Below are 16896 nucleotides of genomic sequence, written 5' to 3' on the forward strand. Positions count from 1 at the left end.
TTTGGACAACTAAATCCTTCCACAGCAATGGAGTCTGGTAAATAGGTAAGACCCCCTTAATATCCTATATATAGTACATTACCCCTGTTGGTTTGTGAAAATAGCTGAGAACTGGGAATCGGCCACCCTGTCTAAATTGTGCTGAAGCCTTGATATCTTCATCAGTTACAGTTGCTGGAACAATTACACTTGATGGATAACTTGGACATGTCTAGATAAAAAAGAGTAAATTATCAATAAAGTGCAAATAATATACCCGTGAAATAGTTAGGATTAAATAGGAGATAGTTAGCGCTTAATTAGACAACACATAGGAATTCAGTGAGGCATGACAAGGGCACGGGCGTTTACTAGAGTAACAACTCATTACGCAAATGATCGTTTTTTCTAACAAGTTTATTGAATTGAGCTAAGAATCAAGACACAAGAAGCACATTTAATTCTGCAGTAAATCATGACACAAAAAACCCAGTACGCTAATAAACGTGTTATCTACCATTTTTATTTGTTTTATCACGCTAAAGATCAAGACAATACGCATTTATAAACTAAAACAAATCAAGACTCAAACAACTATAGCTAAAAAAGACCCAGTACGCAAATGAACGTGTTTTCTACCATTTTTATCTTTATATTTTTTATTATTAAAATTTGTAGAACATCTAAATCGTTATTGATTAGATAATTTAAAAAGCAAGTTAAATATGAATTCGCCAAGATCTTCCATAAAATCTTCTTACTTGTTCCTTGGAAATGGCGAGAAAGGCACAAATTACTCCAATGTGCATGTTGTGTTCCAGTACTCCAGGTGTCTTCTGCGTATTGGCTTTGGCCAGTCCAAAAACCATTTCGCTTGAACCGTATTAGCCCTACTTGTTTGAGCTTCGTAGAACGCCACTTTTGCTTCTGCCCGCAGTGTGGACAATTAATGAAGAAAAACTATCGTCGTTTGTAATTTAGCTTTAAGAACGAAAAAGCAATGACTTTAATACTAGACAATTTGAAGATTATACAGTCATCAGCTGAATATCAAGTCATAAGACATGAATCAAGCTCCACTTGTTGTTTAACAGATACGAATTCGAAAATGCGAACATGTCAAATTATACGAAGGAAAAGCATGTACAATAAAATATTGTTTCAGTTTCTGCAAGCGTGCTTTAAAATATTTAAAAATACACACGTGCACTAGTTCACCCGTCACGGCTCGCCTATTTCTTTGACTAATTAGACTTAGGCAACCAATAGCACAAAGTTAGTAATTAGTTAGCTAGCTACCTATTTCACGGGTATATTATCCGTCCGTCCGTCTGAACTGTGTCACTTTCCTAGATTTTAAAAAAGCTTTTGACACAATAAATCACTCTATACTTCTCCACAAATTATACTATTATGGGATTGCAGAAGAGTCGATAAAGTGGTTCAAATCTTACCTCACAGATCGTAGTCAGAGATGCTACATAAACCATACCTTATCTAGCTCTAGAACACTCGATTGCGGCATCCCTCAAGGCTCAATCCTTGGGCCATTATTATTTATTATTTACATAAACGATCTGCCAAATAGTGTCAAATTTTCAAATGCTAGAATGTATGCTGATGACACAAGTCTCACCACTTGTGGCACATCACAAAAGACTCTATTTGACGAGGTGAACGCTGATATTTCCAATATTCATAACTGGTTGAAAGCTAACAAACTTAGCTTAAATTCAGCTAAAACAGAGCACATGTTTATTGCTTCTGACGATAAATTGAAAAAAATTACCTCCGAACCACACATATATTTAAATAGCAAACCAATTACTAGAGTCTCTACAGCAAAAACTCTGGGTGTTGTGATTGACGAACGGGTGTCTTGGGTTGCTCATATTGATTACATTTGTAAAAAAATATCCTCTGGATTGAGTGGCATAAGACGAGTCCGCGATTACATCCCCTTGGAGACAGCTATTACCATATATGAGGCTCTCGTTTTACCTTGGTTTGACTATTGTGACGTGGTATGGGATAATTTACCAGTAACGTCTGCTGAAAGATTGCAAAAAATGCAAAATAGAGCTGCAAGAATAATAACAAAAAGCAGCTACGATGTCAGATCTAGTGATATTTTAACTTCTTTAGGCTGGAAAAGCTCACAAAGAAGAAGAAAGGAGCATAAAGCAATAATGATGTTTAAGACTTTAAATGCACTTGCACCAAAATCTGTAAGGGAACTCTTTTATTTTCAAGAAAATACCTACGATTTTCGTGGTAGAGAGAAGTGCTTAAAGTTACCGAAAGCCAGCACTGAGTTTTTAAAAAGAGCTCTCTCTTATGACGGTGCAAAAGTGTGGAACTCGTTACCCCCAAAGTGTCAGACTGTCCAATAATTTAAAATCTTTTAAGAGGAATCTTTCGTCTGTTGGTCCTTAACACTTTAATTACTATAATATTTTTGGGGGGTAGATGAGAATTTATTTCATAAATCTGTCTATATATTCTTAACGTTATTATTAATTTTTTATATATATTACCTATGAACTCGGTTTTCATGAAAACCAATTTGTACATTGATGAAATTTCCCGAGATTAAATAAAAGACATCTCTCTCTCTCTCTCTCTCTCTCTGTCTGTCTGTCTCTGTCTGTCTGTCTGTCTGTCTGTCTGTCTGTCTGTCTGTCTGTCTGTCTGTCTGTCGGTCGGTCGGTCGGTCGGTCGGTCGGTCGGTCGGTCGGTCGGTCTGTCTGTCTGTCTGTCTGTCTGTCTGTCTGTCTGTCTGTCTGTCTGTCTGTCTGTCTGTCTGTCTGTCTGTCTGTCTGTCTGTCTGTCTGTCTGTCTGTCTGTCTGTCTGTCTGTCTGTCTGTCTGTCTGTCTGTCTGTACTATTGCTAAGATTTTCGAGAGAATAGTTTTTAACCAGTTATATGAGTATCTAAACTCAAATAATTTACTTTCTCAAAAGCAGTCGGGATTTAGACCGCTTCATTCAACTACTACTGCACTCCTAGAAGCCACAACGGAGTGGCTTACCAATATGGATGAAGGTAAATTGAACTGTGTCACTTTCCTAGATTTTAAAAAAGCTTTTGACACAGTAAATCACTCTATACTTCTCCACAAATTATACTATTATGGGATTGCAGAAGAGTCGATAAAGTGGTTCAAATCTTACCTCACAGATCGTAGTCAGAGATGCTACATAAACCATACCTTATCTAGCTCTAGAACACTCGATTGCGGCATCCCTCAAGGCTCAATCCTTGGGCCATTATTATTTATTATTTACATAAACGATCTGCCAAATAGTGTCAAATTTTCAAATGCTAGAATGTATGCTGATGACACAAGTCTCACCACTTGTGGCACATCACAAAAGACTCTATTTGACGAGGTGAACGCTGATATTTCCAATATTCATAACTGGTTGAAAGCTAACAAACTTAGCTTAAATTCAGCTAAAACAGAGCACATGTTTATTGCTTCTGACGATAAATTGAAAAAAATTACCCCCGAACCACACATATATTTAAATAGCAAACCAATTACTAGAGTCTCTACAGCAAAAACTCTGGGTGTTGTGATTGACGAACGGGTGTCTTGGGCTGCTCATATTGATTACATTTGTAAAAAAATATCTTCTGGATTGAGTGGCATAAGACGAGTCCGCGATTACATCCCCTTGGAGACAGCTATTACCATATATGAGGCTCTCGTTTTACCTTGGTTTGACTATTGTGACGTGGTATGGGATAATTTACCAGTAACGTCTGCTGAAAGATTGCAAAAAATGCAAAATAGAGCTGCAAGAATAATAACAAAAAGCAGCTACGATGTCAGATCTAGTGATATTTTAACTTCTTTAGGCTGGAAAAGCTTACAAAGAAGAAGAAAGGAGCATAAAGCAATAATGATGTTTAAGACTTTAAATGCACTTGCACCAAAATCTGTAAGGGAACTCTTTTATTTTCAAGAAAATACCTACGATTTTCGTGGTAGAGAGAAGTGCTTAAAGTTACCGAAACCCAGCACTGAGTTTTTAAAAAGAGCTCTCTCTTATGACGGTGCAAAAGTGTGGAACTCGTTACCCCAAAGTGTCAGACTGTCCAATAATTTAAAATCTTTTAAGAGGAATCTTTCGTCTGTTGGTCCTTAACACTTTAATTACTATAATATTTTTGGGGGGTAGATGAGAATTTATTTCATAAATCTGTCTATATATTCTTAACGTTATTATTAATTTTTTATATATATTACCTATGAACTCGGTTTTCATGAAAACCAATTTGTACATTGATGAAATTTCCCGAGATTAAATAAAAGACATCTCTCTCTCTCTCTCTCTCTCTCTCTCTCTCTCTCTCTCTGTCTGTCTGTCTGTCTGTCTGTCTGTCTGTCTGTCTGTCTGTCTGTCTGTTAAATATTAAGTGTCATAAGTATATTACATATAGATGCTTTAAGAATTTTGATTCGAATAAGTTTAGGACTCAGCTGAGTTCCATAGATTGGTCTCTTATTGACAATTTGTCTGATCCTAGTGAAATGGTAGAGCAATGGGAAGAGGTTTTTCTTCGAGTTGCTAATGCTCATGCTCCCTTGAGAACACGTAGGGTTAGAAATAACCACTCTCCTTGGCTCACTGAAGATATCAGACATTAGAAAATAGTCAGCCTCGTCTTTATGCTGATGACACCCTAATTAGTTACGCATCAAAGTCAACTACTGAACTCTATGATAAAGTGAATTTAGATTTACTGTGTGTCAGTGACTGGCTATTGGCTAATAAGCTGAGTTTGAATGTAGTAAAATCTGAATATATGTTAATTGGATCAAATTTTCAGCTTTCAAATTTGGGAATTTCTTCGCATATCATGATTAAGGATCAAGAGGTAAAGAGGGTAACCTCTTCAAAACACCTTGGTGTGTATTTAGATCAAAACCTAACTTGGGATGTTCATATTGAAAACTTATGTAAGAAAACTGGCTCTTCCATTAATGGTTTAAAACAAGCCAGAGATTTTGTCCCTCTTGATACCTTAATACTTATGTATAAGGCTCTTATTCAACCGTTATTTGATTACTGTGATCTTGTTTGGAGTAATTCAAACAAAGGCCAAGCAGACCGACTTCAAAAGTTGCAGAACAGAGCTGCCCAAATCATAACCTTTCAGGGCTATGACATAAGGTCAGCAGACATCTTGCAACAATTGAATTGGGACCGCTTGGCTATAAGACGCGAAAAGCGCCTTTCTCTCATGATGTATGATATTTTGCATGACAATACTCCATCTTATTTACAAGATCTTTTCTCAAAAAGTAAGGATTCAAATGCTTATAAATCTAAATTGAGAAATATCGAAGATAAATTAGAAATTCAAACCATTCCAAGGACTGAATTCTTTAAAAAAAGTTTCTCTTACAGAGGAGCTAAATTATGGAATTCTATTCCTTCACATATCCGAACTTCATCCTCTAGGTTAGTTTTTAATAAGAATTTGTCTAATTGGCAGTCGGATAGTACCTAGTCACTTTATATTTATCATTTATACGCATTTTAATAGCTATATATATAGTTCATATTATTTAATTCATTTTTAAATATATCACATATTATATGTAAATCTCTTTCTTGTGAAGTACGACTTTCATGTAAAGAAGTGTATGACACTTATGAAACTATCGTCCTCAAATAAAGGTGCATTCATTCATTCATTCTGTCTGTCTGTCTGTCTGTCTGTCTGTCTGTCTGTCTGTCTGTCTGTCTGTCTGTCTGTCTGTCTGTCTGTCTGTCTGTCTGTCTGTCTGTCTGTCTGTCTGTCTGTCTGTCTGTCTGTCTGTCTGTCTGTCTGTCTGTCTGTCTGTCTGTCTGTCTGTCTGTCTGTCTGTCTGTCTGTCTATATATATATATATATATACACCGACTTGCAAGAACATTGTCATACGAAAATAGAACAGTGATTTAGTGGAATAGGAATTATATTAAAAAGCGAAAGATGACTGAAGCTGAACTTTTTCTTGTGTCTTTTAATGTATTCCTTTCTCACTAAATCACAAATGTTCTAATATCGTATGTCAACGTTCTTGCAAGTAGGTGTATATCAAATTGAATTTTAGACAAACGCAACGAATTAGCAAGTCTGTGCCCCCATCGTAGTGGATACCCACTTAAGAAATTTAGACCATAATATCACGCAATTGTAATTTAAAACGAATAGATTTTAAAATGCTAGTTACATCCTACCAACGGTCATTCATTGTAACTGCCTGATGAGTGTGGCCGTCTCGCGATGGTCATACGAAACAGATTTGTCGCAATTAAAACAATGAATCAATCCTAACGTCTAAAATTCAATTTGATATACAATGCTCCTACAAAGTTGAGCACTCTATGAAAAAACGTTTTAAATAATTATATATATATATATATATATATATATATATATATATATATATATATACACTCGATTGCAGAAACATTGTAGTATACATTTATACATATATCTAATTTATTTAGTATATTTAATGATATGCAAAACAGAAAAATCGCTTTATTTATTGTATGACTGTCTAAATATTTTTTTCTTGTCTTTTAGATCGTCATGGTAGACTAGAGTAGCTGCGTTACTGTTGACTTCCCTTTTAGGAATCCATGTTGGAGGTGGTACATGAATGGGGACAAGTATTTGTAACAATGATCCAAGATACAACGCACAGCAGCGAGATTGGTCTGTAGTTTGCAGAAAGAGAAGGATCATCTCTTTTGAAGACAGGCGTTATATTGGCACGTTTCCAACTTGCTGGAACTGACCCAAGCGACAACGATAAATTGAACAGTTGACAAAGTGATGAGGCGATGGCTTGAGTTGTGCACTTTAAGAGCATTCCAGGGATGTTATCTGGTCCACATGCTTTTATTGGATTCAATGACTCTAGGACTTTGGTGACGTCAGCAATGGTGAGCTGAATATGAGATAAGACTGGAGTATTTGTAGGAAGGTAAGAAGCACTTGGAGGTGTTGAATCTTCTGCGGTAAGTGCTGAGTGGAAGTATGAGTTCAGCAGATCAGCTTTATCAGCACTGTTTGTTAGAAAAGAAAAACCATCACGAAGGAAGGTGGGGCTAGCACGTTGCGTCATCGAAGTCTTGACAAGAGACCAGAAGCCTTTAGGATTCTCGCACAAGGAGTCTCTAAGGTCGTGAGCATGATCTTTCTTTTTCTTAGCCAGTAGTTATTTGGTCTTGCGTCGTAGTTCTTTAAACTTGGACCACTCTCAGGGGCATCCAGTTTCATGTGCTCTTCGTCTTTGTATGTTCTTCTTTTTAATCAATACCAACAGTTCTTTGTCCAGCCACGGGTGCCCGTGACTTCGTACCAGAGTTCTTAGAACGTGCTGGTCAACAACAGACAGAAAGAGGTCACTCCAGTTGGATATAGATGCAACTACGTCGTCATCCACAAAGGCCACATCCCAGGGTGTGTTAGAGAGCTCATTATTGAGTCCCTTCCAGTCAGCTTGCTCAAAGTTGTAAACGAAGCGATTGATCACAGGTTTCTTGGGGATGTAAAAATCCAAGTAGAAACTGATCAATTTATGATCAGTTTTAAGAATGTCAGAAACACTGCGTATGTTACGTACTTTCTCTGGGATGTTCGTAAGAATGAGATCCAATATCATCATCATTATCATCATTATCATCTCTTGTGGGAAAATCAACCAATTGCCATAAAACGTTGTCACGTACTAGTTTGGTGAATACGTTGTGGGTGGAGTCGTTGGATGATGCAGTCCCAGTGTTCCAGTGCATAAGTGGAAGGTTGAAATCTCCGCAAATGATCATCTGATCAAACTTTGACCGAGCGACAAGGCGCAAGTACTTTTTAAGTTCTTTTAGATAGTCAGCATCAGAATCCGGCGGTCTATAAACACTATTACGACGAGCTTTCGTCTGCAGTCAGGGCGAATTTCACATACCAGCATCTCTGAATTGCTTTCCAGATCTGGATGGCGTAGCTGTGTAGAGTCTCTAACTGCCAGTATAACTCCTCCGCCAATCCTGTTTAGTCTGTCTCGTCGGTGGATGGTAAAGCCAAGACCAGGTAGAAGTTCGCTGTCAAGTATGTCAGGTTTCAGCCAGGTTTCATTGACAGCGATTAAGTCCATATCAATAGAGAGTGATTGCAGTTCTGCCATCTTGTGGACTAGGCTTCTAGCGCTGAGATATAAACAGCTTATCATGCGTCCTTTTCTTCCTAAAGAAGCCATGAGAGCGTGCTCGAGACAGTTTGCACGAGCGTGGAACAGCTATTTAGACGTTGTGCGCGCACTCAATTGGCAACGGTTTTTGCTCTGCGAGCTAATTCAAACTAAGACAAATCAAAAATAAACAAACAACTAGAAATGACGGTTGAGACTTAAAAAGAGATGAATTGCAAAAATAAATAAATAAATAAATAAATAATAAATAAAAAGATGAATAAAAAGAGCAGAAAGTAAAGAGAAATCTGTTATCGTAAGAAGAAATGATAGAGAGAAAGAAGTAAATGCTAGGAGAACCGTCCTGAATAAAGAAGTAAGTGGAGGAAAAAATAAATTCCCTGTAAAGTAAGTTGTTGCCAACGACTGTGTCAGCAACTAGAGGAATTGGCAGAACAGTAATATATCCTCACTGAAGCCATTATCACGTCGCAGTATGATTAAGTTATGGGGCGAGATCCGCTCCTTGTCCCCCGACAATACGAGATGGTATATAGCCAAACTCCAGTCGTAATAGTGCATAATAACTAATCCAGTAGCAATATGCCAACCTTTATTCTTACTATGCTCAACCCAATATGCCCAATACTCAAAACCCACATCCAATACTCAAAACCCACATCCAATACTCAAAAGCCCACATCCCATACTCAAAAATCCACATCCCATACTCAAAAACCCACATCCAATACTCAAAAACCCACATCCCATACTCAAAAACCCACATCCAATACTCAAAAACCCACATCCCATACTCAAAAACCCACATCCAATACTCAAAAACCCATAGCGAGAAAAATTCGTACTTCGAAGGTCCAAACGACGTTATGCAATGAGTCATGTGTGTTGACTTAATTTATACTGCTTGGTGATAATTTATTCAGTGAGAATAGTAATAGAAATGAAAAGAAAAAATAGTGCTTGTTTAGAAAGATTACAAAAAGAGATATGACTTCAAAAAAGATGTCAATAAGGAAGTAAGAGCTTTTAAAGCGACTTAGACGTAGCTACTAAAATGTCTTTACCGATAGGCCAAAGTATGAAAGTGAAGGGGAAAACACTAATCATGGACAAAAAGAGAAGACGAATACCGTCAAGACGTAAAACTAACCTTACAGTCAAATAAGCTCAAGCGTTGACCCCTAGATTCGATTAATGAAATCATTAGTCCATTATTCCTTTTATACGTAGGAACCGGAATAATGCAATATTGCAATATTCAAATGAAAATTCAGTTCATTATTCGACTCGTGCGATGAAGAAGGTAAATCATCTAAATTACAGATACCTTCGAGCAGAAGTCGCTCTCTTATTTTATAAGCATACACACTAGGTTTTGTAATTTCCATGCCTCAATTACTTGGAGCATATCATCAGTAATGTTGTAGGGAACGCTACCGCCTTGAGCGAAATGGAGACACAGTAATGTTTAAGTATTTTCTGGACTCCCCAACTAGAAATTTTCAGTTGTCGCGAATTATTTTATTGGACAATCCGCTATTGCCGAGATGAACAATTTCCTGTCGAATAATATCAGGTAGAGGCTTTCCCGGCACATAAACACGGCCAAGACTATTTCTGGCCGCCATGTTTTCTTGGTCTTCCGGCTGTGTTAGCACTGATTAACCAATCAAAATATCGTATATTGAATTTAAAGTTGATTGGAATTTTCATATCTTCGTTTTCGACGTTGTAAATTTCAACTGAATAATGAAATCAAAATTCGAAAATTCAAATCATTAATCGACTCTAGGGTTCAACACGTGAGCTTGTTTGACTGTAAAGAAGTTGTCTTGGAGAAAAGTATTACGAGACGGCAGAATAAGTAAACAAAAAAAGGAGAGAAATTGAGAGCAGATTCAGAGCCGTCCCGCCACCGCAAGAGCGCCCGCAGATTTTAATATTAAATATTTTAAATATTTTATAAAGAACACGACTAGTTATTTATTCAAAACGAGTTTCAGATGAAATCTAAACTGAAAGACAATTTTAGCTTTTTGCCAAATAAAACAACACAGGGAGCTCCGTTTTTAGGCAGGTTCTAAATTTATATATTAAAATTTAAAGAAATTCCTGAAATTTTACAGAGCTTTAAAAAACCTTTAAAAAAACTTAAAAAACCGGCTAGGGTTCACTTTTTAGCCAAGATTTATTACCGCATAAAAAGTGATCAGGCACTAGCATAGTTTTCGGACGGCATACCGGTGAGAATATGAATCCAGGATATTCCCCAAGCCCTGCGGTATAACATTGACAGTCAGATGCATTTTGCTCATATTGTTTGCGTAATGAATGGATAACCAATGTACCTTGTAGTCTCTATTAACATGTGATATTCTCCAGTTTTGTGTGGAAGTGCACATCATAGAGAATTCTATGTCAGTGCTGAACATATCCCATCCATCTTCTTCACTAAGAGACTGTAGATGTCGATAGAAAAAAGGATACTTCAGGCTGCTGTCGTCTACAAGAAAAAAGTTCACTTACTCTAAATTAATTACACTAGTTAATGATGGTAATTGAACTTAGTGGAGTGCAATTTGGTCTGAAATTAAACGCGCGATTACAAAATCACACGACCGCGTAGCGTGAGTGTGATTTGTAATTGCAAGTTTGATTTCAGACCAAAATTGCACGACACGAAGTTCAATTACCATTTAATCATATCCTTTTTGTAATCATACACAAGAAAAAGGCACAATAAAGAATGCAGAATAATCAGCTTAACGTAGTAGAAGAACTAAATGCCAACTAAAAAAAAACATCTAAAAAAACTAGCTATCTCTTCTTACTCTAAATTCTAACTACTTTTACAGAAGTTTTGATCTGTTATAGCGGAGCTCCCGAGCAAGCGGAGCACCATAGTTCTAGAATATGGTAAATTATAAAATAACTGTTATTAATGTCGCGCTCTGATTGGTTTGGAGCGCGTGCTTTATGAGAGCACATTGCACGCGCGCGCACTATCCGTTGCTTCATTCCTATCTATTATTGTAATTTGTATTTTATAAAAGAAATAAAAAACTTGCTTGCTGTGGTGTGTGCAGTCATAAAGCACTTGGGGATTGGCAAAACACTCGAGGTGTCCAGAAGCATTCCACGCGTCGTGCTTCTCCTAACACTTCTCTCGTGTTCTGCCAACCCCCGCGTGCTTTATGACAGCACACAGCATGCGCACGCGTTTTCTATTTCTTCGCTATGCAACTCAGTTTTCGTGGTCGTCGCATGGGAACCCTGTGCGTAACGGTAAAAGTGTCGCCCGCCAGGTGTACCTAGCGTTTCTGAATGGTCGAGCTTTCAAATCACACGTCACTTGGAATATGACGACTTAAAAATTATTGAAGAAATCATGGAAAAAAGAATTTGCCACAGTGTGAAGATAGAGGTTAGGACATTTTCTATTTTGTTTTATTTAGTGTATATAACATAACTACAATATAACCGGAAAACGAGCAACAAACTAGCATGACGAACGAGCGAAAAAAGTAAGTCTTGTTTTGTTCTTATGGTAAGAGTATTCGTAGTTCATACATGATATAAATGAATCATTTGAAAAAGCACTTTTTGAATTCCACAATTAAACAAATCCAAGAGATTTTTGACAAAATTTAAAGCTAAATAACATTCCTAAAATTACCGACAAAGGAGCAACGAACTAGAATGACAAACGTGCGAAAAAAGTGTACCTGTTTTGTTATTATGGTAAGAGTACTTTCATTTTGAATTTCATTCAATAATTTAATATCTTTCTACAGATAATTTATCTAAATATTCAATGAGTTTTAAAATTACACCAAATATTCAACTGTTTATTGAGCTTTTCGACCTAGTACATGATTACGAAAGTGAGCTTAAATTTGTGTTGTTGTGAGATGTATGTTCTTGTATAAAGAGCGGTACCTTGTCTTTCACTTTCAAAAGCTAAGAAAATATTAAAAAACATTTCCAAATGCCAATTTACTGACAAAGAAAATATTTTGTATTTGCATTGCATTTTGCGTTATTTTCTATTTTGCCTCGGTTGTTCTTGTCAAGTATAAATGAATGTAAATTTATTAGTTTTTCAAAAACTTTTGTTGTTAACAAGATGAAAACTGGTAAAATTGAATTTTCAAAATCTAGTAAGCTTATGTTTTCAAGCTCCTCGAAAAATATTAGACTTTTATGAATGAAAATACGGTTCTTGTAAAAATATAAATCGTTATTAGTGTAAAAGAATTAAGTAAAAGTACGCTCAGATGTATTTTGCTCACCTTTTTTTTACCAGTTTTCAAGTCTGTTTCATAGTCTTGATTTGTCCATAAAAGTTCGGAAATCTCCAAAATTTCGATTTCAATGAAAGACATCCGAGGTAAATTTCACTAAACCTGATATTGTAATGGATTATTTGTAGTTCTCTTTCGTTTTATAAGTAAAATTAATCAGGAATTCAAAGCTTAAAAAATGTCGGCCACGGAAAACTTTGTCGAAGAATCTTCCAAGGAAAAAACTAGCCCCTGGGGGAGTTGGTGGTGAGTTGATTACAAAATTCATATAAGTGGGATCAAGAGAGTATTCTCGCGCAAAGAAAGCGATGTAGTGCATTTTGATTCGTTTTCAGTGCATGTTTTTTTATTGTGGGAGACATTATCTTAATATTGAATAAAATTGAATAAAGTCTTTTTTACCGGTTTTAATTTTAACTTCCACATTCATTCAAATTGGGCTCCCTGTGACTTGCGTATCGGGAGCACCGCTTTTAGGCAGTGACTAAATATAATTAATAACATTTAATGGCCTTTGGTGTTGGAATATGGGAATTAAAATGTTGGTAATAGCGTGTGCATTGAATAGAGTACCGTGTGAGAGCTCATTCACAGAATATTGCAAAAAATACCATTACAGCGATAACCGTTCAGTGTATCGCGACCGGCCGTTTCAAAACACGTCAATCATCTTGGGTTTATGCAAATGAGTCTACGAACACAATAGCTCAGCTTCGGCTAATGCACATTTTTTTCGAAAATGACTCGAAAAACATGACTCGAGAGTATTCCAAGGAATTGATTGGAATTGGAAAGTAGTTTTTAAGTTAAGTCAAGGCTGATCAATCAATAAGCCTGACGCGTGATGACGTTTCACCCCCGACTCTATACCATAATAGTTTTTTAAATTCTTTCATATTAAAATTTTTGATTCCTTAACAAAAGCAGTGTGAAAAGGATTATTGTCTAGAGACGGGGGTAAAACCTCATCACGCTTCAGGCTTGTTGAATATAGGCGAATAATAATAATAATAATAATGACTTTATTAATGTCTCTAATCTTCTAGCCGGGCACAAGTGCCCTACTAATCGGGGAGACAAAAAGAAGAGACCAGAAAAGGTGAGAAGTCATAAGCGGTGAGTTTCCAAAGCCTCGGAATTCCTGAATTCGTTGGAATTGCTTTACAGCTAAAAACATTTTGCTCATGATAAATATTGCAGTACAATATTTTGAGTTTTATGAGGATGAGCAACGAGAATGGCTTGAATACGTGACAGGCAGATGTCAGACTACTTTTCAACATTCGATTTGTGCCCACGACGTGCGCGCGCTCAAAAAGCACTGAATAATCTTCACGATTTTATTGAAGAACCATATAGAGGGTTGGGATACTCGTTTTGAACTCAAAGAGGGCAAAACTCCGCACAAAAATTTTTTGGTTATTTTCCGGGATGACAGGTAATATCCCATTGCCTTCCAAAGTTTAAAACAATTCTGTTTATTAGAACAATGTTGGGTTTTATGATTTTTTATTTACAGATATTGATTTTCGCTACTTTTCTTCCAAAATTGTACAGACGCATGTCACTCAGTGATTATTATTTGAAAAACAAGCTCGGGACACCTCATTTTTCTTTGCATTTTGAAATCAGCATTAAATTTCAGGTTAAAAAGTCTCTGTTTATTATTTGCCAAAGTAGTCAGCCACCCTAAAACCACTCCTTAGTATGTATTAGAGTCATTTCATATTGATGGACGACGCTAAGCGATTGTGTTCGTACACTCGTTTGCATAAATCCAAGATGATTAACGGTTCAGAAAAGACCAAAATCCAATCAGAGTTTTGAAACAGCGGGTTAGCGATACAACGGTTAACATGTAGTCTCATACGCAGCCGCAATTAGTGTCGTCGCGAAACGCTCTCTCCCCTAAATACTTACTTAGCGTCTTCGTAGGAGACTACATGTAACCGGGGTGAAAAACGTGCAACAATGATTTTCAACTTGCAACCTAACAACGTTTCGCGACAAGTTGCATGATTTTTGTGATATTTGTGTCCCATATTTCGCCGCCTTAAACAAACAAAAAAAACCGTTTTAATCGGCAATGTAGTGTAGACCAAGAAAGAAATACATCATTTGGAGTACACATATGATCTTCTATTTTTAAAACTAAAAGAATGGACTCAAAAACAAGACCTTGTTGGACTTACCAATAACTGACAGGTCTTCAATGGATGATGCAACATTCAAAAGCTTCCTCTGTGTTTGAAAACTCAGTTTGACTAAATCAAAGTTCTTGCAGCAAATGGTTAGGATAGCTTGCTCTCCAGAAAGTATCTTCTTTCTATGCTTTACAACTGCAGAATGCAAGAGCTGCATAAAAAAAAAAAGATTGTTAGTCTTGAAGAAGTCATCTCTACTACTAATAACAATAACAATAATTAACTTTATTTAGACACGGTATTTGCATCGTTAAAAATTAAATGCTCTTCCTGAAAGCTGTGTATCAATGTATAATAAAAATTAAAAGTTCAAATCCCTAATTTCCTCTCAATTTTTGAATGAAATGTAGGGAACCCTGAACCATATAAAAAATATTGGGTTGAGATATTTGAACCACATCATTTAAATTGCAGGACAGAAGACTAAAGCTATTTCAATACTCTAGCAATAATGCATAGATGCATATGGTCTTATCTCTCAATCGACTCTTTCAAATCCAATTTTCATCCACAGATAGCCGACTTATAAAACTGCAAAATATGTGTTGTAGACATTACATAGTCCCAACACAAATATACCTTCTTGAAATTCGACTACTATCAATGAAAGCCGACGGTGCGCACTTACCCCCTCTCTCCTAAATCTATAGGATCCTATTCAAGATCCTAAAGAATCCTATTCAAGATCCTATAGGATCCTATTCAAGATCCTATATGATCCTATTCAAGATCCTATAGAATCCTATTCAAGGGTCCCATAGATCCTAATCAAGATCCTATTTTTGTAGGATCCTGCTCAATATCCTATAGGATCCTGTAGGATCTTGAATATAATTCTATAGAATCCTGTCCAAATCCTATAGGATCCTGTCCAAGATCCTATAGGATCCTGGTCAATGTCCTATAGGATCCTATTCATAGGATCCTGTAGGATCTTATTCAAGATCCTATAGGATCCTGTTCAAGATCCTTTATCCTAAACAGGATCCTGTACAAGATCTTGGTTAGAATCCTTTAGGATCCTAAACAGTATCCTGCTCAGCTAGGATTTGCACCAGGGTAAGTAAATCTATAGTATGAGTCAAAGAAAAATGACGTCACAGCTTGTGCTAAATTTTCTTTAATTGTTGAGTTTCTAGAGAAATACATTTTTGAAACAAATTCACCATGATATTCTTATTAGTATCATAAACTACACATTTCAACATTAAAAATGTTTTTGTGTCATATACACTTGAAAATTATAAATACAATAATATTGAAATAGGCAAAATAAAAATGAAACCAAATAACAGTGGACCATAGAGAAAAAAAATATATCCGACCTCTCAAAAAAACATAGATAAAAGAAAAAATCCAGATAAACTTTGGTACTGAACACTTGTTCCTAGCATTTTTGCACTACATCATTGATATTAAATAATATATTATACTTTTAACTGAGAGATATTGGTGATATTTCATGGTGTTATGGGCAGCGGAGATTACACTGTCGAATTCCATTCTTGTCGAGGGTGAGTAATTATCTCTCACTCACCGTAGCGCAGGGAAGGCAAGAGAATATTTTCAAGCCCGAGAGGATAAAGAGTGGCCATGTAATTTCTGTTCATTATATAGATTAGTATCTTGAAGTTTCCAGAGAGCAGACATACTAAACTTGAACTTTATTATTAGTGCTGTCGAACTCCTTGTAGAATTGAATTGAATCTAAATAGATACTATAGAAATTAGCCGCACTTTATTATATTTCCATTTTAGGAAAATCTTTTTTGAAAAATACGATTTATTCCGCGGCGCTGATTAAATCCTAGTCAAACTTACAATCTATAAGGCAGTCTGATTTCAAACATGCTGTCAAGAGGAACTTGTTGATAATTGATCGAGCATCATGATCTCAGTTTGAAAACCAACACTTTCAATCGGCAACTAACATTGTTGATTTCTATAGGACGCATTAAAGGTTTACATGTATTAAGGCTATTACACTGTAGTATTCTTGAGGTTCCACACTATTTTATTAGTGTAGTACGTGCTATTAATGCCACCCTCTTAATAAAGTTGTGATTATTATTATTAATTAAGAATGCATTTACTTACATTGAAATCGCAAAGCTCAATCTTGCCAAAAGGTAGGTAATGGGACTGTCTGTTGTCCAAAGTACAGCCGAATGCTCAATGGCTCGTATTTAAAAA

The 16896-nt window shown here is 36.2% G+C and overlaps 1 protein-coding gene across 1 annotated transcript in view; it reads right to left on the reverse strand.

The window, feature by feature from the left end:
• LOC116287138 (myotubularin-related protein 9) overlaps positions 1-14753 on the reverse strand; it is a gene marked incomplete at its 5' end in the record, with an annotated part of 73641 nt that extends 58888 nt beyond the window's left edge. The window contains 3 exon segments of the mRNA XM_089025413.1: positions 83-211; positions 10544-10698; positions 14692-14753. Coding sequence (XP_088881539.1) covers positions 83-211; positions 10544-10627 — 213 coding nt within the window.
• Positions 14754-16896: the final 2143 nt, after the last annotated feature.

Source organism: Actinia tenebrosa, unplaced genomic scaffold (genome assembly GCF_029948245.1).
Source record: "Actinia tenebrosa isolate PJP-AT-01 unplaced genomic scaffold, QUT_ActTen_1.0 utg179__unscaffolded, whole genome shotgun sequence".
Classification (NCBI taxonomy): Eukaryota; Metazoa; Cnidaria; class Anthozoa; order Actiniaria; family Actiniidae; genus Actinia; species Actinia tenebrosa.